At 32.4% G+C, this 27,446-nt stretch overlaps 1 protein-coding gene across 3 annotated transcripts; it reads right to left on the bottom strand.

The window, feature by feature from the left end:
- Nucleotides 1–1,782: 1,782 nt before the first annotated feature.
- Nucleotides 1,783–18,227, bottom strand: LOC131173405 (uncharacterized). 3 transcript variants are annotated; one of them, XM_058135739.1, is made up of 11 exons: nucleotides 17,868–18,227; nucleotides 16,125–17,754; nucleotides 14,276–15,754; nucleotides 13,715–14,085; nucleotides 11,760–13,504; nucleotides 4,838–5,125; nucleotides 4,690–4,783; nucleotides 3,522–3,684; nucleotides 2,330–2,433; nucleotides 2,122–2,213; nucleotides 1,783–2,028 (listed from the first exon to the last, which is right to left on the bottom strand). In XM_058135739.1, the coding sequence occupies exons 1-11, from the start codon at nucleotides 18,110–18,112 to the stop codon at nucleotides 1,952–1,954; spliced, it is 6,288 nt and encodes a 2,095-aa protein (XP_057991722.1). In that variant the 5' UTR covers nucleotides 18,113–18,227; the 3' UTR covers nucleotides 1,783–1,951. The 3 variants fall into 3 exon arrangements, with proteins under 3 accessions (XP_057991722.1, XP_057991727.1, XP_057991719.1); XM_058135744.1 differs by having other exon boundaries at nucleotides 4,690–4,762; XM_058135736.1 differs by having other exon boundaries at nucleotides 4,690–5,125.
- Between the last annotated feature and the right edge of the window lie 9,219 nt (nucleotides 18,228–27,446).

Below are 27,446 nucleotides of genomic sequence, written 5' to 3'. Positions count from 1 at the left end.
GTTTGTATCTTGGATGGCAATATGCTTGCAACAAGGGAATTACAGTGGTGAATATGGAGTTGGATAGTGCTACTGCTGTTGCACTTTATCAGCAAAGAGGTCGTTCATAATTCATCGGCTAGTCTTCTTCGTAGCATTAAAAAGCTTCTCTAAAGAGATTGGGTTTCTGATGTCAAGCATGTGCATAGAGAGAGTAATCATTGTGCTGACTAGATGGCGCACCTGAGTAGTTCTATTCCATTGGGCTTTCAATGTATAAGGCTCCTCATGTGGGAGTGAGCTGGGAGTGAGCTCTTTGCTGCGTCATAACATTTGTGGGATCTCTTATCCCAGGTTTTGTGTGAGGTAGTGTTTAATTCTATTCTTTTCGCCTCTTTTTAAAAAAAAAAAAAGTGAATTGTACTCATGTAATAGCAACTCAAATATTTCTTACACCTTGCATTCATATTATGATATTGTATAATCTTAACAAGTGCTCAATTTAAATGTATATAACATTTAGAAAAAGATGGGCCTATTTTCATTAAAATATAATAAATGCATTACATTCAAATTTTATATTTAAATTATATATTCTCTTAAGTTTCATCATAAATGTCATAACTAAAGTTTTCCCTTGATTGTATATTGAGATGTACTACGAAACTTCAATGGTTTAGTTTAATTTGATTTGTACTAATAGTTTGTACATTAATATTTGAACTATAATTTAATTTGGTTTGTATTGCCATTTTAATGCTTTTAATTTTATTTTGGATCATGTTTTTGAACCTTTAGTTAGATTACAAGTTATTTATAATTATTTTAAATTAATAATATTTAATTAATATTTTTATAATCCACCCAATTCTTTTTGCTAGGTTAATAACACTAGACAAAACAACTCATCATTTGTGTGAGAATAGCTTGAATAATAGACTTGACTAAAACTTTCTTCTCAATTTGAGGAAAAAAAAAAAAAAAGCCCTCCTCCCAACCTTTAATCTTCTCCCATGTCTTGCTCTTTTAGAAAAGGTTAGTTTCAATTTTAGCACATCGTCAAAATTGAATTTGAAAATCGTTTGGGCGTTCAACTCAGCAATAATATTATTATTTATCTGAGTTTGACGGACTTTTTTATTATTAAGTTAAATATTAAAATAAAATCCCTCATTTAAAAAAAATAGTATAAAAAATTAAAATTTCATCAAATAAAAAAAATAAATTTAAACAAACATAATAATCTTCCCATGATAATAAAAAAAAAAATACTTTTTTGGTAAAATGTTTCTTTCCAAAAGATCTAATATTTTTGTTTTCTATTTCAAAAAATAATAAAAATATTTTTTGGAATAAAAATTTTCTTTTGAGCATTAACACTTGGCGAATAAAATGGATAACGAATTTAGGGCATTCCTAAATCAAAAAACCGAATAATAGTAGATATCTCTAGAAATCAATATTGCAGCTCAACAGCATAGAAAAAGTCAACACACAACTAATATAGAAAATATTAGAAGTACAGTACAGCCATGAGAAACATCATGCCAAGCCCCACCCAAAAATTTGGAAAGAATTTGTGGAAAGACTTCCATAAACATCTAATAGTGACAACTATTATAAGTTTCATCTTTAACCTATAATGAGTTGAATATATATATATATATATATATATATATATATATATATATATATATATATATATATATATGTGTGTGTGTGTGTGCACCTTTACAGCATTTTGTTAACGATGGTTAGTGGGATTGAAAATTTATGGCATGTTTGACAGCCACAGGAACAATATGACATGGGGACTATGAAAATTGCAATTTTCAAGCTTTTCAAAATTTCACGATCACTTTATATCGTTTGGATCATAAAAAATTGCTTTACTTTCTCCCAATGATTGAAGACTTACCAGTTGAAATTTATATTAGTTGCTAATATATTTCCCCAGTACAAGAATCTTAGGTTAGACTTTCCCTTCATATTGGAAATTCAGCTTGTAATCATGTTGCAAATTTGCCAGTGTATTTCTGCAAGGACCCTCTGCAAAAGCAAGGACAAGAGAGGAAGGGTTAGACTAAAGCAAGAAGTCTTTCTGTGTCATACTAACAACCTTATTAACCAATGTCTGCTGACCTCCGAATACAGAATGAAGATGCTGAAGATCATCAGCTGAGCAAGCATCTATTATAGCATACACACCAGGTTTCAGAGCCTCGTCTATCTCCCTGTGCATTAATTATAAGAAGAAATGGTTTTGTTAGTATGGCTCGGGTCTAAGTTCTCAAAAGAAATCTCAGTTTTAATCAAGATGAAAATAAGCATACTGAAGAGTGGAGATCACCTTCTAATGCCAGTTTTAAGGGGACCATATCCTGAATAAACCCATATGTAATTTGATAAAAACTTGAAACAGTGCCGGCCGAAGACCTCTTTTTTCTGTCGTAACTGGAAAAATAATAATTGACAAAAAAAAAAATAGGGTTAGACCTGACAAATTACAGCAAAGTGCTAATGAATACAAATAAACCGAGGACGCTTATCATATTTGGAACAATGATAGGGCTTTAAATAAAGTAATTAAACTGTATTTGTTGTATTTGGATGGAATAAATTTAATGAATGGTTTGAATTTGAAGTTTTCTCCGACTTACTTGAGTAAGGCTTGCAACACATGGCTTTTCTTTGGTTGGATTGATTCATGAATGTAGAAAAAAAGCTCATTCAAAGATGAATTTAAAATGCCTGAGATTTGTTTGACGCATCTTTCCACTCATTATAGATTCATATCTTTATCCATGCAATTTGAACTAATTAAAATCCTTTGATTTCAAATTTCCTACCCAAACCCAACCTAAATATACCAGTACAGGAGAAAATTCACTTGGCCAAGAGTTGTAACAGGTTTTCCAGACTTGAGTTTCTAAATTTGTACCTTAACTGCTGGGTGTCCATGCACCAAACTTTTCACCACGCAAAAGCAGTATCAAAATTTGCAAGAAACAATCAGAGGCCTCTTAGAAACCTTTTATGACAAATTCCCACGTCATGTATAGTGCCAGTTACTTCCCTTTTCACAAGTCAAAAAGCTTTCTCATATGCCCTGTCAGAAAATGAAGTGGACAATTTGAAAGTGTGATCTGACCTTGTAACATCACAGCTAAGATTTCTACTCACATCTCCATCTTAAATCTCTCTTCCCCCCTTTTGGGGTGAGAGGCAGGGCATGGAGGTGCTCTCAGCCACAAACATGTTTAATCAATTAACTTGAGCCCATGGCCATGTCTGAACACCTCTATCCTAGTCTCTGTTACTCGTCCAATATAACCAAACAGCTTATCCCGACTGGAGGCAGCACTGGCTTAGCTAAAAGGAAAGAGAACAATTCACCCTAGCTTGCTTGAATCAGCTATTAAGAAAGGAATGAGCCTCTAGGATATAGACCACAGATTATCTTATATCTATTTCTTTGTAAGCAAATACATAGTTTATTATACTTTCAATGTAAAAGGCATCATCAAGATAACATCACATACCTCTTCATAAATCCTCCGAAGGGAGCAGGCACATTTTACTCCCTCTTGAACTCCCCATGAAAAATGACCTTGTCTGACTGTCAAGTCATTACCCACCATCTCCAGGCAATGAAGAAGAACACAGGAAGATTCTTGAAGCAGAGAAATGCACTGTTCTGACTTGCTAGAATGACAAAATAATCACCATAAATTACATATCAGACCTACTTTTCAGAGAAAGACATATATAAGAGTAGACATGAGCAAAGAATATAGGTCATAGCTAAAACTAAGTATCTAATGTGCAGACTGCAAGATTGAGAAGAGACGCTATGACACAGCAATAAAGCATCCAAAATCAAAATGCCTATGTAGGGGATGCAATTGATATGAATAGATGGATGGTACCATAAATCATATATTACAGTCTATAGATTTTAAATGGAGACTAAAATAAATAAATAACAAAACTCAGAGAGCAGGCACAGACGACATAACTGATGGAATACATCACTGTAGGGGAAAAAAAAAACTTGAATAAACTTACGAGGATAAAATAAAATTTATTAGTTGAGGAGGGGAGAAAAGCAAACAAATATTAAGAGAATTAGGTACCTTTTTCTAAATTATAAAAGTAAACAATAATAATTTTAAAAATTGACACAGTAAAGCTTTCCAATTCCACCAGATGTCAACAAGAGGCAAGCTGTTGCATTCACCAGAAGTAAAAGCCACAAAGAAGGGAAGAAAATAATTTTATCCCATAAAAAATGCACAGGCGGAAAAAAAAAAGCTTTGATTCTTAAAATTTTTGGCATTCCTTTCCAACCAAAGACACCAAAACACAGCAAACATAACACAAACCCATACACTTTTTGCCTAGACTAGCCATTGAAGCCCATTGTCCCTAGAAGAAGGAGCCTTAAGTAGCATAGCAAATTTTAACATTATAAAGACAATAAAGGAAAATCAGAAACAACAAAAAAATGTGGATCCTCTAAGATTAGACCGTACACCAACCACAACAGCAAGGAATGCTCATTACTCTTTCAATGAAAGAGTAAATTCCTAATGCTACAACCTTTGTAATGGATGTCAAGTCTTGGCCTGACAACTAGCAATCTAATAGAAAATTTGTGAACATATTAACCAGCTTCTTCAAGGACCAATCTAAAGAGAGAAAAATTACCTTGTGTGATTCTTCAAAGTGGTATACAATAATCGGCAGCATGCGCTGAACAATTCTATTGAGAATCGTTGATCTACAACACAAGAATGCATGCCTGCTACAGAGTCTTGGTTATCCACAAGCAAGAATATATCGGATAAAAGTGGACCTTTAGAAAGTTGACCAAAATGTTGAAAAAGTGCTGCAGGTATGCGTAAAGACTGCCCCACATGCCAGGAATCCATTTGAAACCAATTTTTTTTTGCAGAAACTCTTGTTAGCACCTGAACACACATAAGAATAACTGCTCCTGGATCTGGACCCTTATGAACACTACCACTACCACCAACTGTAGTATCACAGAAAACTAATGGGCTTTGCAAGTGTAGAATAATGTTGAACAAAGCAGCAATTAAACTCTTAATGTGCCTCTTAACAACACTTACACATTTTTTACCTGCAAAGCAAGTCAAATGTTAGAACAATAAATGTCCCAATTAACCAAGAGAACAAATTTGCAAAACATCGATCAAAGATATAATGCAGTCAAGAAATCAATAGATGATAGCAGGGGCAGAGCCAGAAAATTTTTCTTGAATTTTTCTTGAGGGGACCAACATAGTGATTGAGTTACATGCTATTGATCGTTGTCAATTGATCAACTCAACTACATATATATATATATATAATAAATTTTCTTAAAATTAGTAAAAAAAAATTAGGCCAATTTTATATTTTGAATTAATATATTAAAAAAGAGTTGAAGAAACTATATAATTTACTTCTCTAAAAAAAATATAATTTATTATAAAATTTTGTTTTTATATTTTAAATAATATATAAAAAATTGAGATATACATAAAAATATTTTATGTTTAAATTCTATTAGGTAGCATAAATAACAAGAAAAAATATTCTTAATTTGTAATTATTGTTTTAATATTTTAATGTACTACAACAATTGTAAAATGTTTTGATTATTAAAATTTATTTTTTGAAATTAATTTTTATATTTACAAGTATTTCAAATTTCAATTGTGATTAAAAATTTAATATATAATTATAATTATTTACATATACTTAAAATTGACTAATTGCCGACCCCAAATTTTTTGGGATAAAGGCTTAGTTGAGTTGAGTTGAGTACTTAAAATTGACTAATTAAATAAATAATCCCACTAAATTAAATTTTTAGCTCTAACACTAGATTAATGTTAAATGTAAAATTAATTTAAAAAATAATTAATTATACCCATTGCTTATATTTTGAAGGAATCAATGTTATATATTCAAAAAAAAAAGCCACAACAAAATCTAATTAAACTAAAAAATCTTTTGAGGGTGCCAATTATAACAATTTATTAAATATATGATTAAAAATTAAAAAATTTAAATATTTCGCTTTATCTATATTATAATAAAATAGTTTTTTTTTTGGAAGGACCAATAATTAAAATAAAATAAAGTTTTTGAGAATATATATGCATATATACCTAGGAAAGTTTTGGAGGGGAGGCCATGGCTGGCCCCACTAGCCCCCCTTCCCTCTGCCACAGAATGATAGAATTTAATGATGACCACACGATTGAGAAATGGGGATAGTTAAGTGGATGCTACTCAAAGGATTAAGGTAGGATACTTGAATGCAGAAGTGAGAAAGGTACCAATACATTCATGCATTAGTAGAAGCTCCCCTTTTTTATTGTTTCCCTTCTCAACAAAGTATTCTTACCAAAGAGTAGCATGTTTGCCCATTGCAAAAAGGAGCAATTTAATTTTCTTAGGATAGATAATGTTGGAATTGATGAGATTTTCCCCTAATTCATAGGATATGTTTATGAGAAAATCATCTGATTGATAAGCAAAATTATTGGCTTGATTAATACTTGTATCAAGGAGTGATTTATAGATTGCCATACATATCTTGTATCTTCCATTATAAATATGGACTCTTATGCATTATGCTAATACACAAGTAAATAAAATGTAACTCTCAGAGGTTTTATGTCCTTGGACATAGGCTCTCTATAGATGAACCACATAAATCCTTCTCTCATTTTCTTCTATCTTTTACATCATTCTAAATTTATACATAGAATCAACACCAAAGATTTGAGTCCTAAAGCTATTTTCTCCCAAATTCTTCTTCTTCTACATGGTATCTTGCTTAAAAAATAGATAAAATTAAAAAAATAAAAAGGCTTAATGAGTAATCCATAGCTTCAGTAAAAATCTCAATAAGGAGGAACGTTTGAGTTGATGAGATTTTCCCTTAATTCATGGGATATTGATTATGAGAAAATTATGTAATTGATTAGTAAAATTATTAGCTTAATAAATACTTAAATTAAGTGGTAATTTATGGGATGCCATATATATCTTATATCTTCTATTATAAATATCTCTAGTGTAGGTGCTAAAGTTAGAGGGGCTAATAAATTATAAAAAGGTCCCAAGGTCTATAAGCAAGTGATATGAGATAAGACGCCACGAAAAATTTTGTAACAGCCCACCTCCACGTAAGCTTGCGAGAAACAAACCAAAAGAAAGTGATTTGGCTCTGATACCATATTAGAAACCAAACTCAACCTTCAATAGCTAAACCACATAAATCCTTCTCTTATTTTCTCCTATCTTTTCTATCATTCTAAATTTCTACAAATAGAGAAAACCTAGAATAAGCTACTTTAGCTAACACATTGGAAAAACTAGTCAACAAAATTGGTATGACATTTACTCCAAAAAAAACATAAAAGGCAAATCCAGTAATTTTCAGAACTTTAAACCATCATTACACAATTGTACACTTCTTCCAAAAAAATAAATAGTATTAAACAACTTCAACACTTGATGATGATGATGAAGATATTCTTGTATGGTGATAGGTAGGTATACTATTTTATAGCATTTAAACCAAATTGTATTTTTATTTCACTCAACAATGGAACAATAACATATGACTTTCCATATTTTTTGAACCACATGCTCATTTTCAATGAGGAACTATTACTTGCAAACAGCCCACATTAACTTTGAGAAAAAGATGTGGCCTAAACTCAAGCAGTTCTAAACATGACTCAAAAGCACTTTAAATTGAATTCTATTTGACCAATTCTCATGTTTGGAAAATTTAACATAGTGTTTGGCTTAATTCCTTTCTTAAAAATTTTGTGAAATCCAATTGAATTCTAGTTAGAACTCATTTGAAATGAATTTCACTCTTTGATATGACACAACTTAAAATACAAAATTCAATTCAATTCCATATAATTTATGTTTGGCATAATTCCACAACTAAAATTCATTTGTGTTCATTTCCTAAACTACCCTCACGAGTAAAATTAAAAAATTATAATTTTCTATAGAATTCAAAAAAAAATCTTATACCTTATAAATTTATAATAGTTAATAAATATATAAACTAACAATATAGTAATAAATAAAAATAAATTTACATGTCTCATAATATAGAAGATTTATATAATAATATAAATAATGTCATTACTAAGTGTATAATACTCAACTCAACTCAACTCAACTAAACTAAGCCTTTATCCCGAAAATTTATTGGGGTCGGCTACATGGATTTTTTTCCGCCACTCTAAACAATTTTGGGTTAAATCCTTGAAAATGTGTAATGCTTTTAAGTCATATTGTACTACTCTCCTCCAAGTCAGTTTAGGTCTACCCCGTCTTTTCTTTCTATCTTCTAACCCAATGTGCTCTACTTGTCTGAATAGAGCCTCCGCATGTCTAGGCTTCACATGACCAAACCATCTCAATCTCCCTTCTTTCAACTTATCCTCAATTGGCACCACTCTTACCATTTCTCTAATACTCTCATTATGGACTTTATCTAGTCTAGTATGGCTACTCATTCACTTTAACATTCTCATCTCTGTAACTCTCATCTTAGGCACATACGGCTCCTTCATTGTCCAACACTCACTACGATATAACATGACCGGTCGTATGGCTGTACGGTAAAATTTTTCTTTTAACTTATTGGGAATCTTGCGATCACATAAAATTCCCATGGCACGTCTCCACTTCAACCATCCAGCTTTAATCCTATGACTAACATCCTCCTCACATCCCCCATCTACTTGAAAAATTGAGCCGAGATATTTAAAGTGATTACTTTGGGGCAATACCACACCATCCAAACTAACTCTTTCCCTATTATCAGTTCGACCTTCACTGAACTTGCAATGCATGTATTCTGTCTTCATTCTACTTAACTTAAAGCCCTTTGACTCTAAAGTACTTCTCCAAAGCTCTAACTTTACATTGACTCTTTCTCGTGTCTCATCTATCAGAACTATATCATCCGCAAACATCATACACCAAGGGATACTCTCTTATATATATTTCGTCAATTTATCTATAGCTAATGTAAAAAAGTAAGGGTTCACAGCTGTGAACCTTGGTGTAATCCAAGTGAGATAAGAAAATCTCTTGTGTCCCCTCCCACTATGCACATAATAGTAGTTGCTCCTTCATAAATATCTTTGAACACTTGTATGTACCTAATAGATATCCTCTTTTGTTCTAATACTCTTCATAAAACGTCTCTTGGAGCACTATCATAAGTCTTCTCCAAATCGATAAAAACCATATATAGATCTTTCTTCACATCTCTATATTTCTCCATCAAGCGTCTAATGAGAAAGATCATTTCCATAGTTGAACAACTGAGCATGAAGCCAAATTGATTGGGAGAGATAGAAGTGTTATGACGTAGTCGATGTTCCACAACTCTCTCCCACAACTTCATAGTATGGCTCATGAGTTTAATTCCCCTATAGTTTGAGTAATTCTATATATCTCCCTTATTTTTAAAAATAGGTACTAAAATACTCCTCCTTCATTCATCAGGCATTTTCTTTGAGTTTAGAATCTTATTAAACAATTTAGTTAACCATGCCACTCTCACATCTCCCAAACATTTCCACACTTCAATTGGTATTCCATCTGGTCCACAGGCTTTACCGACTTTCATTCTCTTAAGTGTTTCCTTTACTTCTGAAGATTTAATCCTTCTAGTGTATTCACATTTTTTTCTATTGCTCTGTAGTCTATATTCATGCTATTACCACTTTGACTATTATTAAAGAGATCATCAAAATAATTTCTCCATCTTTCTTTAATATCCTCATCTTTCACCAACACTTTTCCTTCTTTATCCTTAATGTACCTAACTTGATTGAGATCTTGACATTTCTTTTCTCTCCTCCTTGTTAATCTATAAATATCTTTCTCCCCTTCTTTAGTTTCAAATTTCTCATATAACTTTTCAAAAGCCTGCGCTCTTGCTTAACTAACCGCCTTATTTGCCTCTCTTTTTGCTATCTGATACTATTCATAAGCCTCATTATTATCACACTTAGGTAATTTCTTATACCATTCTCTCTTTCTCTTCACTGCATTTTCTACTTTTTCATTCCACCATCTCTCTTTTGAGGGTGGTCTATGTCCTCTAGACTCTCCAAATATTTTTCTAGCTACTTCTCTAATCTTTGATGTCATCTGTATCCACATACTATTGGCCTCTACATCCAGCTTCCATATTTCAGACTCGAGAAGCTCATTTTTGAACTTCACTTGCGTTACCCCTTTGAACTCCCACCACTTTGTTCGAGCTACAATATTTCTTCTAGCCTTACTTGAATTGTTCCTAAACTTGATATCCAAAACCACTAACCGATGTTAACTTGTTAAAGCCTCTCCCGGAATAACCTTGCAATCCTTACATAGAGCTCTATTTGTCTTCCTGGTTAAGACGGAGTCAATTTGACTTCTATGTTGTCCACTTTTGAAAGTCACTAAATGCGACTCCCTTTTTGTGAAGTAGGTATTTGCTAGTATTAGGTCGTACGCCATGGAAAAATCCAGGATGCTTTTCCCCTCCTCATCTCGACTACCAAAACCTCAATGAATATTCTCATAACATTGCCTATCACTTCTTACATGTCCATTCAAATCTCCACCGATAAGAACATTTTCTTCATTCAGTATGCTTTGCATTAAATCATCCATATCTTCCCAAAACCTTTGTTTACTCTCACTATCTAGTCCTATTTGTGGGGCATAAGCACTAACTACATTTATTATTTCTCCTTCTAGTACTAGCTTTACTAGTATAATTCTATCTCCTACTCTTTTCATAGTTATTATGGCATCTTTCAATGTCCTGTCTATGATCATGTCCCATCAAATTTGATAGGAATTTGTTTTAGTTATAACCAATTCCTCGAATTGAATTTCTATAATTGAATTCTATTTTTTGTTTTCAAACCAAACACACAACATAGAATTCAATTGAATTCCATAAAATTTTATGTTTTGGAATTGAGCCAAACAAGGTGTAAAGTTACTAGAATTCAATTCTTTTAGGGAGAAAAAAAAAAAGTCATTTTGAAAGAAACAAATTTATGCCAAAAGTAGTATGATTTTACAAGAATTCAATTTATTTAATGAAGTTTTTAATTGAATTGAAAACCCAAAACACCTTGCTTAAAAGATATTTGTTTCTTTAATAAGGGCAAAAATAGCAAAATAAGCACATTCATTTTTATTTTCCAATTGTTTCAAACAATAGAATTCAAATGAATCCTATCACTTTAAAATTTATTCCAAACAAAAATTTTACTACAAAATCATTTGAACTGAATTCTTTTATTCTATGTTTGGAATTTGGATATCAAAATTTGAAATAACGGATTTAGATTTGATTTTATAAAAATTGTTGAGAAATTGTGGATTTCAAATAACACCATTTTATTATTAAAAACTGTTGTAAAGTGGATTTCAAATAATACCATTTTATAAAGCATTTCAAATCTACACTCAAATAAGATGCTTTCTATGTTTATGAGCCTAATATAAATTAATAACTTTAATCAATTAAAGAAAATGTATAATTTTATCAAATTCAAATCTCACATTTTAAATTTTTCATCCAAACATAAAGTTAATAGAATTGAATTGAATTCTATCACAAGAATCATTCCAAATGGGGAAAGGAATTTCTATAGACCATCAGAGGCTGCAATGAGATAAAAGCTTTTCCAAATTATTCAGAATATTACCTGAAACGTATTCCAGAACTAGATCCAAGCAGTCAATACCAGCTGCAACAGTTGCAGAAAACTTTCCACCATCTGCACTTCCAGTATTTATGTTGTAGATTATTTTACAGCCTTCATGCACTCCCACCAATGCTCTCTCAATAGCTTGAATTGCAGACAAAACATGCAAGTCTGAGGACTTGCTTATTAATACTTTGAATGACATCTTCAATTTAGCCCTAAATTCATCCAAGAATAGTGACATAACAGAAAGAGATATTTCAGATGATCCTTTATTACCCCAGAGTATCTTATCACTTGACTCTGTCTCATGAGAAGCCAGAGTAGCCATTTTCCCCTGCAAAGTAATGCATTTTCCTAAAGCATTTAAGTGCAACTCTATCAGCTTGGCATGCAAAGTCAAGTTCCATTTAGGAAAATAGCTCCCTAATTCTTGCAGATAGTTGAGAACACCATCTAACCAAACAAAAGAGAATGGTTGTGGCACCTCTGACATTTCTGCTAACTTCAACAGCAAAACATTAGATAAACCAAAACAACTAGGCACCAAGCTGGACAATATGGAAGCATAATTGGTCGGTAAGTTCAGCCTCAAAAGAGCTGAAGCAGCATTCAATAATTGCCTGAGCAAAATTGCGGCTTCAGGATGATCACCTTTAATCAAGCTTTGCAACAAACATTTATTGAGTGATATAACTTCATAGGCATCAAGCTTACTAAGAATGCTGGCAACAGTGCCTGCTTCTTCCAACTGAAAATTATATTTATGCATACTAGCATTCTGAAAATTATCATGAATACTTAATGATGTTGAGCAGTTTTTTGCAGCATTTAATTCGTGATTCTGTGCACCACCCAAAGTGTCAGTCTCAGGAGATTCTTTATCTGAAAACTCCTCTGAACCTGACAAACAACTTCTATCAGAAGGCTTTTGAACATTTTTATCATCAGATAAGCATCTGGGTCGATGATCATCCTCAACAAACAATACATGCAAGATGAAACTAATAAAATCTGCAAACAAATTGATACATAGATCAAATTTGGACAAAGCTTCAGAATTCCATCCCAATAATTTCACCTTATCAATATTTGTCGCGTTTGTATGGTTGAAGACAGATGATAGGCCCAACAAGAACCCACTGATACAAGAAACTATAGAGGATAGTTTGTTCAAATTGTCATCACATCCTGCTTTCTCATTGATAAGGCCATCCTTCAAAGAAATAAGTAAGCCCTGTGTCTGATCCTTCAAACTCTCAGCCACAAGGAGAATACTTTTCCAGGCTTCACTATTTTCTGAGGAATCCAAACATGGATCAGATTCATTTAAAGCAATGTGTTCCTCAGAAATATTAAAGCTGAGCTTCTCTTCTTGAGGTTTTTTAGCAATTATCGAGTCAATTGCACAAGTAGAATGATACTTGCTCAATGTCAAGAACACATGGGATGTGTGATCCAGCAATGAAAATATTATGTCTCTAATTTCATCAGCATGATGTTTTGACAGTGTCTCTTGAAGCCCAACCACCATGAACACTGACTTGAAAAACCATGAAACAGAAAATAAACCCTCAGATAGTACTGAAATGACTGGGGATTGAGTAGTTCTTGTCTTCTCCCCATTAAATGCCATAAATATATATTTCAAGGCCCTCCGGCAGGATACAAGCAATCTTAAGAGTTCATGTTGCTTATGTGAGGACAATACATCTCGACATTCTGATAAGCTCCTAATTACATGCCTGAAATGTAGATACCCCACATTAACAAAGCCTCAGCACAAATTGTGTGATGACAAGTATATTTATCAATATCAAAAACTAGAAGATGCAACAATTTTCATGTGAATTATTTGCAGAAACCAACATAAACAATAAGCATATGCTTGTTTAAAATAAAAATAGAAGACTTGCAGCGTACCAGACAATGAAGAGAGATAGATAAAAGTTTACCATTCTAGGTTTAGTAGGTAAGTGACATAGAGTGAGAATGATTTGGACGGCATACATCCTTTTGGCATCCAACATAAAAGCCTAAGCAAACTCTGACAAGTTGTAAATTTCATGCCCTTTAATTCTGTGTCAATATGAAGAGGCATCTTAAGCAACAAATGAGAACTTGGTTTTCCCTCTGAAATCTTATCATAAGTAACAGGTTTGCTTCCTGGAACAGCCATCGGTAAGCTTCCAACTGCACTTAAAATCTCTTGCCAATTAGGAGAAGAATTTAAGTCAACATCCCCAATTGAAAAATCCCTAAATAATGATAGGACTGATTTCTTCAATAGACGGCAAAATGTCGACGCCAAATGCTTGCAGACAAACTGGTAAAAGAGGCAGCATTAATGCTAAGTACAATAGTTTCAGTAGAGAATTTGCTATAAAATAAATGGGCGTGAAGCAAGAATAGTCTGTGCTTCTGTAAGAATTTGCAAATCTGTGTTGCAGTGGGTGCAGGTGTGAGTGAGCTTGCATGCATGAGAGAGAGAAGTTTATCTTTATAAATGATCTTACTTTATGTTCATACAGAATGGAATTAGTCAGAAGTTCTGATGAGATTTGATGCACTGTGATTTTATTCAGAGAACCAGCTTCATCAGCCCTGTTTTTTTTCCCATCCGTGAAGTCTCTTGTTATAGAGGGTAGACAAGTGCGTATCACATGGGAGAGGAAAGTCTTTAACTTCTTTGAACTAGCATGAATAGACCAAATATCAAAATTTTGACAAATAATCCACCATATTGCAGTAGGCAATGACTCCTTGGTCACAGAACAAACATCCAAATCCCATTTATCAGTTTCATCCAAATCTTGGACATAGGTAGCCTGACAAGTTGCATTATCATTAGCACAAACTGAAACTCTATCATTATCAAATAATGAGAGGTAACCTGTGATGAACTCAGTAAGACCCTCTGCCTCCTCCTTTAAAGCAGAGAGGACTCTTCTCCACTTTCTGCGTCTTTTACAACACAGTGACAAGCTAGCATCATCAAGCAACTTGACCTGGATGATACCATCAATTCTTTGCAGTATATACTGCAATGAATTTATCTGCCTGTTCAAATCCACAAGCCTCTGAAGAGCCATAGCATGCAAAACATATATCAAAGGAGAGCATTCCGAATTGCTTCCCTGAAGGCAAAGGTCAGAGACAGATTGTATGATGGCAAGAAGAGAAGCTGAAGGGCGGACAATCCAAGAAAAATAACCTTCATCTGGCCAATCAGTTCTCTCCATCGAATCTCTTCCAGAGTACGCTGTAAGTGAATCCTGCATTACTGATGACATTTTTCTTGATGTATCTGGAGGCATGAGAGTGATCGCTTGCCTATATAAGCTTTGGCAGGACATGTACAAGCGAAAAAAGAACACAAAGACTAAGTGGGTGGACACTCCAAAGTTCAACGCATTATGTTTGTTTTCATCAGGTCTCTTATCAGAAGTTTTTCCAGTGATATAAGAAAGGAACTCAGGGATACGATCTGGCTGCAATCCAGCCAGAATACTCATGCTGGGACGAATTGCAGTAATCAAGTCCTTTACAGATCGTCCAACAAGGTTACTGTTCCCAACTGTAACAGTCAATGAATCTAACACTAATGCATACATTTCAGACAATCCTCTTCCACAAAGTTCAGCTTGCAGATCAAAAAGGAGCATCCTACTTCCTGTATTTGAATGCTGAAGCTCCTTTTTATCAGCCACTGAAAAACAACTTTTCATCCATTCCATGGACTCTGATATATCTATGATTAATTGCCGAATACATTCACTTGCCTGCCCTTCTGGTATGGACTTAATACCATTTTGAATGGCTACTTTAAATTCTTGTGCACATAACAGCATTCCCAATGATTTTGCATATGCTTCATAAGGAAAAAAGGTTGCACAGGACCCAAAACAACCATAATTCTGTTCACCACCACTACTATTCTCTTGTACTATTATAAGCCTCATTGCTTTACAGAGTGCAAATATGGTATTCTCCACCTACAATAATTAAAAAATTAATAAATAAGAACAGAATGTGAAAACCATCTAATGCAGAACAAACAATCCAACTAACAAATTTGGTAGAAAAAGGAAAGAGAAATATAAAGAAGAATGAAACTGATAGATGAAAAATTAGCAGAACAAAACTAACAGATTTCATAAAGAAAAAGTTTGATCATCTATTACAGTCCCACACCCTCACCTTACAACCCAATGCCACAAATAATGAGGAAAAAAAAAAAAAACTGACACCATAACCAATTATATAATACAAAAGTTTTGAAGTTATAAAGAAGTAATCCATTTGATGCTTCGCATTGGAGTTATACAGTAGAAAAAAGCAAATATTGGAAGTTGTTTGACTAACCTGCCGAAGTTCACCATAAAGCTTAACCAACTGGCATCCAAACCCTAGTATTTGGGCATTTAATGACCATTGATATGGCACATTCTTAAAGGAATAACCAAGGGCCAAATAAGAAAGCACCATAAACCATAAGCTAGTCAAATCATTCTCAATAACTTCACACTCAATATCCAAAAAGTATTGTACAGCAACAAAGAGCTGTTTTGCTAATAAAGTCAATCTCTCTTGCTTCTGGTTGTCCATATCATATGTTGGCAAAGAAAGTAATTTGGTGGAAAATGAGAAAATAGTATTATAAACCTTCTTCAAGAAATTAAAGCAAGCTCCTTCAGAGATATCCTCTGTTTTTATGTATATTTGTTCCTGAAAAAGGGTGGCTAGTAAATGATTTGTTGATTTGAGTATACAGTGAACATCAGGTAACAGAGGGCCGACTTCTAGATTAGTTTGAAGGTAGCCATTCATCTGAAGAAAAAGAGGCTCCATAATCTGTACAAAAAAATCAAAAAGTAATTTTCTTTTTTCCGCAGTCAACTTACTAGAGCCATAACTATTTTCTGGCGTAGCACTGCTACTTTGGTGTAAAATTGTTGAACTATGACCAGATAAATGCCTGAACCCTTCAGTTTTCTCTGCCATCTTATCTTCAGACAAAATTGAAGCAACTTTTTGATTTTTCAGCCGATCAACAAGCAATTGAAATAGTTCTCCTAAGCCACTCAGTTCAGAATCCTTCTTGGAAGCCATAATCCTTTCCAGCTTATCAAACAAATGTCTATGGTAACTTTTAATGACTGTTTTTGATTCTTTCATTTTTCCATCACTAGATGCAGAATATTTTTCTGTACTTCTTAAGCTAAGAAATCCATCTATATGGATTGAGTGAAACAGTCCCTGTGATAAAACCTCTTCAACTGTAGTCAACAAATTTCTCGTCAAGCCAGGATTGCTTCCATCAAAATGAAGATGCAGGACACCCAAGGAATGCAATAGAGGCCCAAGAAGTTCATTTACAAAATCACGAAATCCAGTTTTCCGAGTTGGGTGAACTCTTAGAAACTTGGCAAATGGCTCAAGCAGCAAGCAGGAGAACCTAAGGGCAAAATCACCCGCATTTCTACCATCAAGGTTCTCATCATAAATTTTGTGCACAAGCTCAAGAACAGCACAGACTGTAGATATCCATAAGTCCAAATTTTCATTCGACAAGCCACCATGAGATAAGAATACCAGAGAAACACAATCCAAGACAACATTATACAATTCAAATCCTTTATCAATAAAAACCAAATCTTTAGAATGCAAAGACATCTCTGCAAGTAATAACAAAGCATTTCTCGCAATACAACAGAAAGCTCGCAAAAGATTCCGCGAGAGACTCAATGAAACTTGCAACCTCAAAGATTCTTCCAAACAGAACTTGAATATCAGCCAGCATCTATAATCTAAGCATGCCTCAACATCTCCAGACTCAACTCTGATTTTCTTATCCATAGAAATCAACAGTGACTGAACCCAATCGTTAAGAAAAACTACAAGGCGGGATACTTTCACTGTTTCATAATCTTCTTCAGCTTCATTGGCTCCTTTTTCCCTCAAATTCACATAACTGAAGGCTAGTTCCACCTTCCTGTCAAATTAGCATTTGCTTTATGTACAGAATTTTTTTACATTCCATTCAAAATCAAAAAAATAATCTCAAAAATTCAATTTGTGTGAAGAAGAGATGGGAAAGATACTAACTTTTGAAGGTCAATATCTTTGCTCTGAAGTGATAGAATCAGTTGAAGATTCCTCCATGGAAGCTCTGCTTCAATCATAGAATAAGATTCTTTCTGATTTGAGCTTCCACCTACAGCGACTTCTCTCTCTTTCTCTGGTTCGTCACCTCTGTGCTTCTTCTTTGGAGGCGTTGGTTTATCTTGGGGGCTGGTTAGCTTCCTCTTCTTCTTCTTCTTCTTATCAGATTTCACTGATGAATCAGCCATTGTTGAGGCCAATTCTTCGTTCTTGATGGGCAATTTTGATCCTCCGATTTTTGCGTCTGCGGAATTTGTAGAAAGGGTTTTACTAGTTGGTGCTAGGATTTTAGTTCGTGACAAAAACGGTGCCAAAACATGCGTTTTGACGTTTGCTGGGAAAGTAATGTGTGTGCATATATATAATCTATAATTTCTTTTTTTTTATATTATATATTATATAATTATTAAACGTTTACTATTTTAATTCTCTAATAAATATATATATATATATATATATATATATATATATATATAAGTTAATAGAATAAAATTATGAAAAGATTTTAAATATATTATTTATTATATTATTATCCATCAAAATCATATTTTGTACATTGCCATTGATATAAAGTTTTAAACAATTTTTTGAAATATTGTTTTTTTTTTATATTTTTGAAGTGAATTTGTTAGAGAAATTAATTTGATTTTTTTTTACATTATTGACCTGTTGATCTAGGAAAAATTAAAAAATAAATAAAATAATAAAAATTTAACAAGAAAAAGTGTACCAAAATATATATTTAAAATTGCTATTATTTTCCAACTATTCCAAAATTCATAAGAATTTTTATTGTAACTCCAAACACCCAACAATAAATTGAAATATAAATACATATACTAATTACATAAAAAAAAGTGAAATTATGCCACTAATAACATTACAAACTCATTATCAAAATAAAATAATAAAATTTAAGTTTCACATATATTTATCTATCAATCTATATAAAGTTGACAAAATTTCCTTTAAAGTTATCACATGACAGTTATCATTGGTGTTACTATATGGTATTTACTATTTATAAATTAATTTATTTGCGTGCTATGTATTTTTTTTTATAGCAAGTATTTATTTTCCTTTAAGTATTATTATTATTATTATTATTATTATTATTATTATTATTATTATTATTATTATTATTATCTCAATTTTTATAATTTAAATAATTATTTTATTTAATAATTTGTTGCTAAAACTCAAGGCTCAATAATTAAATTATTTATATTAATTTTTAGTTTATTAAAGATAAATTAATATTGTTTTTTCTTTAATGTTCATGCATTTCATCTCCAAGTATTTATATATTTTTAATTATGGATTTTTTTTTATTTTCACAATTCCTTTATATGTTTCATTTATATAAATTTTATTTATATTAAGGTAAGACTATTAAAATTATAACGTGATTAATTTTTATAATCATAAAAATTTTATTAACCAGTTCATCAAACACTTTCAGTTTCAAATCATTGAAAATTGGTTTTTAATTGTAATTAGAAACCAATTGTAAACTAAAACATTTAGTTTACAATTCATATGTTTTTAATTCAATTGAAAACAGAATATGACATTCGTTTCATATTTTGCAACCGTTTAGAAACGGAAACTTCAGTTTCTAAATCAGTTTCAAATTAGAAACAGATGCTTTTCGGTTTTCTGCTGACCTGAAACCAATTTCAGTTTCTAGTCGGTTTCCAACTTGACAAAATAAATAAGACAAAAATTTGGTTTCTAAATAAAAGTGGAATTTCCATTTCAGATCTATTTCTAAACATCATTCCTTTCTATTTTGAAACAGAATTTTTGTTTCTAATCCATTTTTAGATTATTGTAATAATTTTTAGATTATTCTTATGTATGTAACTTACTAGGTTCATTACTAATTGGCAATGAGAATAATATTAACTTTTTAATATTATTGAACCTATTCCATACTCAAAATAAAATTCCTTTTTTATTTAAGTTCTCATAAATTATGGTTAACATCTAGCATAATATACTATGACTGTCCAATTAGTTATGAATCATTTCCTAATTCATGAACCTTGATCATACATACCATGCACTAAAATCTCTGTATTACAAAATCCCGATTCTAGCTAGAGTCATGGTTCATGTTAAACTCCTATTGCGTAGAATCTTATGTCCTCATTTTAATTCTAATTCTTGATTAACAAGACTTTTCAGTCATAAACTCTTTTTTGACTAAGTCTTTCTATCCTTGCCAGAAACTTAACTTATCAAAAACAATTTAAATGAACATAGGATTTTATTCCTATTTACTTAGGGTAATGGATCCCATCTTGACTAATACTTATCTCCATATATAACTAGTCGGAGCCAACATATGCTCATATACTCATACTTAGTACAAGCATGAAAGCAGTATCAAAATCAAACTACCTATATACAAGATAATTATGTTATCTCAGGTCAAGGGATAATATATACTGTTATGATCTAGATAATTATATATTGACAAGAGTAAACTCCATATACATATCATCTAACATCATTGGTTTGGCCTACTTATCTTATAAGTGCTCAATTTATTTATTATATGGCATGAAACTCACCATTCCATATCATTAGTATCCATACTAATCATGAAAATAAATAAATAGGACTGTTTATATGGATAAATTTTATCCTATGAAGTATCCAAAATTGTAAACCCTAATTTTATAATACTTATACCAGAATATTTCGTCACTCATATTCTTAACACTTTAAGAATGATTCATCTAACAAGTCACTAAAGGATATTTTCAATTAAATTTAAACCATTTAAATTTAAAAGAAAAGGATATATGTGCCATTAAAAATGAATAAATATTTACAAGATATAATTTCATGATATGCTCTAGGGCATGTTACTAACAAATAGCATGTGAAACTGAGCCCCCTATGTGTTGAGAAATGCATGCCCCAACTCCTTCTCTCTCACTGAGGCGGTTAACAGTAAATTGATGGCTCTTGGCTATGAACTCTGGGCTATCCCATGCCTCATTCCATTTTTGCCTTGTACTATCAGGCTCGACAACCTTAGCTTTTCTTTTCCTGACATTACACATTAGTGCCTTGTAGCGCTCTACAACCTTATGCCTCTAAGCTTCCTTTACGAGTGCAGTCACCTCTTGCCAATCAAAGTATTTCTATAGTAAAACAAATAAAAATAATACAACTACATTATTATGATAACATCTATTTTATAAAAAACAAAAATTGGACAGTATTTCCCCTTAATTTTGGATAATCTAGCCTATTTATTAGGTATTAATTACACCTATTAAAACCACTTCATATATTCTCAACAATAAACAACATCCACCCCAACTACATCAACTCACAACAATATATATATTTTCAATATCTTCAACACACAAGTTATACATATAACTTCTAAGCATTAATATACTTCAATTGGGTTCTTTTACATTAATTGCAAATTCTCAAAACTTAAATATTATTTATTCTCAACATTCTTTTTTGAGGTTTCATAACCTATGCAAATCAATTATCAGATAAGTAATTATTTTTAAATATTTATTTTATTACCTAAAATTCATCCCAGTAAAACTCTTTTATCTCAAACGTGACAGTCTTCCAATAGTGTCCCTCTGGGTCCATCCTCTCCATGAAGATATTGTTCAACTTCTTAGCACATTACTCAAATGGATGTAACCTGTACACAAGAAGACAACAAACATATTGGTTTTATGCAAATGTATGCTTTAGTACTTAAATTGAAAATGATAAGTAATAACAAATCATAAACAAAACTAATTAATTTTTAATACTTACGTGCCATTAACATTCTTTATTTGTTTCTTCCTTCAAGAGGTAATGAGTGATAGGGCATCCATTAATGATATTGGTACTGCCCGAACTAATTAACCTCCATGACCAGAGGTCGATCCAACTGCAAGCTCAATAGATGGGGTAGCAGGTGGTAGAGGTGGAGGTGGAGGTTGATGATATGTTGGAGCATCAACCCTCTGGATCTGGCACCGAAATCCCTTTGGATGGTGAAGGAACCTAAGGTTGACCTTGTGCAGACTGGTCCTACTAATATCGAGCTCTTCCCGTAGAAATAACCGCCTTGTCTGTGAATAGGCCAATGAACCTTCCCTATAACCGTTGCCTTGCATCTGCATAACAATTATATTAATTAGTTATTTTCTTTCAACTTATTATACATAATATATATGAAGTTTTCCAACAACTAGAATTCATACGGCAAGTTTAAGAATATAAATTCATTTAGAGAAATCCCTGAATCTAATCAGTATCACTATCATATTCATCATCATCTTCCTCATCACTTTCTGAGTCTAATTTAAGCTCCTCTTCTTCATCAACATCCTCTTCATCAATTTCAATTAGTGCGCTACTTGGATAGTTCAAATATTATTATTGATCATCATCATCATTATCAATTTGTATTAAAGGGACTTCCATTTCATCTTCTTGAAATGGTTTTTCCCATGCGAAGGAGGTTGTCACATTCACTTTATCAAGAAGATCAATAATAGACCTCGCTTTTATTTTGAACATGGCCCACCAATCATCCTTGTTGCACTTTAAGCTTGGATATATGGAATAATTGACTTGAGCAATGTGGATAATGAGATCAAATGGTTCATTAATATCTACAAGTTTATATTTTGGATGAATCTTTGTTCCCACATTGGGTGTTAGATCAAACTAATCACATTTAAACAATACAATTCTTTTGATTGGTAATCCAGGGTACTCCAATCATAGCACTTCAATTAACTGTCCAAGTAGTCACTCTTGTCAGTATTGTAATTGGTCCTCTTGATGCATACCCAGCTGTTCATTATTGCCTTATGTGAACTGTGGCTTTTACTGTGAAATTTATAATCATTGACTACATAACCATTGTAGGACATAACACTTCTTAACGGACACTTTGAAAGATCCTTTAAGAACTGGTTTGATATTTTATTGGAGGGATCATTGACATATTTATGGAACAATTTATCAAATTCACGCTCCATTTTATCATCAACTTATTTATCATTGATGTTCGAATTAGTCATATGCAACTCATCAATAAAAATGCTGCATACAATGAAAGCACTTAATCACATGTTTTGAATCAATAATGGCACTATAATGATTATAGTAATTTAATATTAGAAAAACTTACTTAATGTATGGTTTTATCTCTATATAATTCAACAAAATGTACATTTGTGCTACTCAAAATTCTTCTACTATGAGGTATCTAACCTTTCTTTTTCCCAGTGGCCTATCGGAATGAATGAAAATTGATAGATTCCCTAGATGTACATCCATATGTTCGACTGCATCATCATTACATGGAACCTTTCGATGCCTTGTGTTGAAATGTGGTTTGAAATAATGAGCACAGAATAATGATGCTTTTTCAACTAAATATGCATTGCATATGGAACCTTTCACTTTGGCTTTATTTTTAATATTATTTTTTAACTTCCTAAGGTACCTATACCACTAACTATTTAGTCACAAAATGGTTTTTAATTCTTCATATATTAACAGTATACAATAATACATTAAACTAGTTACCTCTCGAATGGATACATCCACCGATACTGCATTGGACTTACAATCCATGCTTCATAAGCCAAATGCATCGGTAGATGTTATATGGAGTCAAAGAAGCTTAGAGGGAATATACGCTCCAGTTTACATAATATTAAAGGAATCTCTTCATTAAGCTATAACATGTCTTCTTCTCCGAGTGTTGTTAAAGTTAACTCTCTAAAGAAATTATTCAATTCAATTAATATATGCCACAAATTTTGTGAAAGCAATTCTTTGAATGCTATTAGGTGTAATCTCTACATAAAAATATGACAGTCATGGCTTTTCATTCTAAACAACTTCAGTTTTCGCATGTCTATACACCTGCCCATGTTTGACACAACCATCTGGGATCTAAGATTTTTAACCCATTCGCATAATACTACTTTTAACTGCTTGTCCAGTGTGTAATATGTTTTAGGATACTTTCTTGTTGCCACGTTCCTATCCAACTTAGGTCGGCAATAAAACTCTTTAACATATTCCCTTAATTTTGCATTGTCATTCATTTTCCCTTCAACATTCATTATAGTGTTAAAAGTATTTTCAAAAACATTTTTCTCTATATGCATCACATGCAGGTTGTGATAAAGCATGTTAGTACTCTAATATGGCAACTCCCAAAAAATGCTTTGTTTCTTCTAACCTTTATTTTTTACTTTGCGACTGTTATTCTCATCTACACCCATCTCCGTGACTAACATTAATCATAGATGTTCTATTTATTCCAAAATCTATGTACCAGATATAATGGGGGGAGCACTTTTTGTAACCATTTTATTCTTTTTAAAAGCAGTTTTGTTTTATGTGAGAGGATGGTTAACTAGTAAGAATTTATAGTGATTGTTAAACTATGATTACTTACCACCTTTTGTCAATGTGAATGCATCTGAATCTTCCCTACAATATGGATAAGTTGTCACACCCTACTCCCCCGTAAGATGTAACATGATCCCGTAGTACACCTAATGAATTACCGTACTTCGCCTACCGATAACCCATTAGATATACTACAAGGGATTTTAAAATAATTTTCGTGAAATTTAAATCTTCGATTAAAATCTAGTGTTATAAAAATTTTTCAAAATTTCGGCAGAGTGCCGGCTGGGGAGGTCGAATCATCGTGCACAGTACACATCACAATAATGAATCTTCCAAAAGGGCCATAACATAAAAAACTTATGTCTAACCTCTAATAAGAGGAAAATCTAAGCCTGTGCACATACCATGGTAATTAAAACATAACTAACTCCATTGTCTTCTCAACAAATGAGAGAGACGGATAATAACCTAGTCAAGCATCTATAGTGAGATATAAAACAATATCACAATCCTTTTAGTGAGCATAAATCACAATACAATTCGATTCAAGTCAATTCCAATATCCAATAATTTTTATGCTCATCACAATTCAAATCATAAATTTGCATTTTTCCATGCAAATTGCCCATCACAATTCAAAACATCTTCTATCACAATTTTCCAAAACATAATTTATTCAATTCACAACAATGCTTAATACTTGTGGAAATACCATTTCACAAAGCTAAATTCATACATACTATAACAATTGCAATGATCATTGAATTAAATCCAATGCTTGTTAAACATAATACATAAGAAAAATATGTCATTTAATTATATGAAATATTCAAAACAAAATCAGTTAAAAACTAGTTGTGCACAAACCTGATTTGAGTCGCTCCTAAGCCTTGACTCAATGTTCTTTATGCTTCTCAATATCCTTATCAACTGAAATACACAATTTAAAGTGTTTCAGTACTCAATGAATTTGTTTCCAACCATAAAATCCAATATCTAAATTTTCTTGGTACTATTCCCTTCAATTCATTTCATTAGTCAACTTATAATGTTGACCCTTGATGTACTCTAAGTGAGTCAATTCTAATGTTACCAATATGTCACATTTTATATCCCTTTAGTGTTAGTATATGTTACCAAATTTATTTTCCAAGTGTATTGCATTTTATTGCAATTTACCGGATTTCGGTATACTATTTTGACCTAGCTGAACAACCTAGTTTCCTTGGTTTTCGGGTTTCAATCCAAACTACAAACTTGTAGGTCTATGTCTTATTGCACGCGGGGCAAAATTTCAGGTCATTCTGAGTTGTGTAGACCAAGATATGGTCAATTTACCAATGCTAGACAAAATGCACTAAAATGGTAGGCTTAGGTCATTTTTAGGTCACTTTTGGTTCGGCCAGTTTTGGTACCTGAATTTGTACAAGCTATTTGGCTTGGTTTTGGCCATTTCTGGGCTTTGGTGTCTTCATAAGAATTATAGATCTATGTCTAAGCTATTCATGGTAAAAATTTCAAGTCAATTGGACCTGTTTGGAGTAAGTTATGGTCAAAATACTAACTGCTGCCCAAATAGTCAATTTTCAGGCTTTCAATTCACTAATCCGGATTTGGTCATTTTTTAAGTCACCTTCTAGATAGAATTTAGGTAAGCTTTCTTCATGAAAGTTGGCACATTTTGTGCCTAGTTTCACCTCCAATTGGTCTCATACCAATTGGAGTCACAACTTAAGGTTCAAAGCTAAAATATACACTGCCTTACTACACATTCTTCATCCCTTACCAATTACACATCCTATACTTATCAAGTTAACTCTTTCATGCTAATTCTGGTTTGTACCATACCATTAACACACTTTACAACACATTTTGGTCATTTTGGATAGCTTGTAACCATTTTCAATATACACACTATAACTCAGAATTTTCCAAAGTCCATTTACACAATTTAACCACATGAACATACCTCATTTACATATCCAAATTCAAACAATTATACACATACACATGCTGCCACCATAAGCAACATAATTTAACAAACCAAACCATGAAACAACACATTTCTAACTAAACTTTAAAGTTGCCGAATCACCTCATGAACACATCTCCTTCAAATTTGCTTTCAAGCTTCCAAAACCAAGTGCACCATTACACATACTCTTAATACACATTGTCTAAATTATTTCTATACACATAAACACTTACATCAACATCTTAAACAACCATTTACGAGTGAAAACAAGCTACACATGGTGAGTTCCCATGGCTGTCAAAATGGTGTTTCACCATTAATCCATCAAACCTCAAAACTTCCTCCACAAAACAACTCACCACAACATCCACTCAAAGTTTAATGAAACAAGAATGGAAAATACTCTCTTACCACTTTTGAAGCTTGATTAAAACCTCACTAAACTTGTTAAAATTGCTATCAAACTCTTCCTTGCAAGGTGAGGATTACTTTAATGAAGGAACCTAGTGGAAATGGTGGCTTAAGGTTGGTTGCAAGAAGCTCCTTCAAGCTCGGCCATGGAGGTTTTTCTCTCAAATTGTTTTGGCTGGTTGTCCCAAGGTTGAAGATGACAGAATTTTCTGTCCATATGCTGATTAAAAGTCCACTTAGATGATGTTGGTGGAGCACTAATGAAGTTATAATATTTGTTTAATTAAAAGTTTCACAATTCCCACATTTAGCCTCATTTCTTTTACTATTTAAATTATGGACCACCATTTTAATTTTTATGATATTTTCAAAGTTTAATATCATTTATTTTTAATGGACATTTAGGTCAAAAGGCAACTCAGGATGTCAATTGACCACAATGCCCCTATTCGGGTTGCATTTCGACTTTTTCGGTAACACTGATTTTTGTCAGTTCTTTTCGATTTCTCGTTGTAACACTCCTATTTGCATAGCCTGGTATATTTCACTGTTCCAGTGACCGGAGTTGATCTGGACAATTAAGAGGATTAGAACCACACTTAAGACAACTAGAGAAGCCATAAACACAAATAATTAGTAATTGCCGATTAGTTAAGTATAAATAAGAAAAACGAAACATAAGAAGTTAAACGAGCCGAGAGTCACAGCAATGGGTG

This window comes from Hevea brasiliensis, chromosome 2 (assembly GCF_030052815.1).
Source record: "Hevea brasiliensis isolate MT/VB/25A 57/8 chromosome 2, ASM3005281v1, whole genome shotgun sequence".
Lineage (NCBI taxonomy): Eukaryota > Viridiplantae > Streptophyta > Magnoliopsida > Malpighiales > Euphorbiaceae > Hevea > Hevea brasiliensis.
Note: the sequence above shows the minus strand (reverse complement) of the source record. Positions and strands in the feature narration are given on the sequence as shown.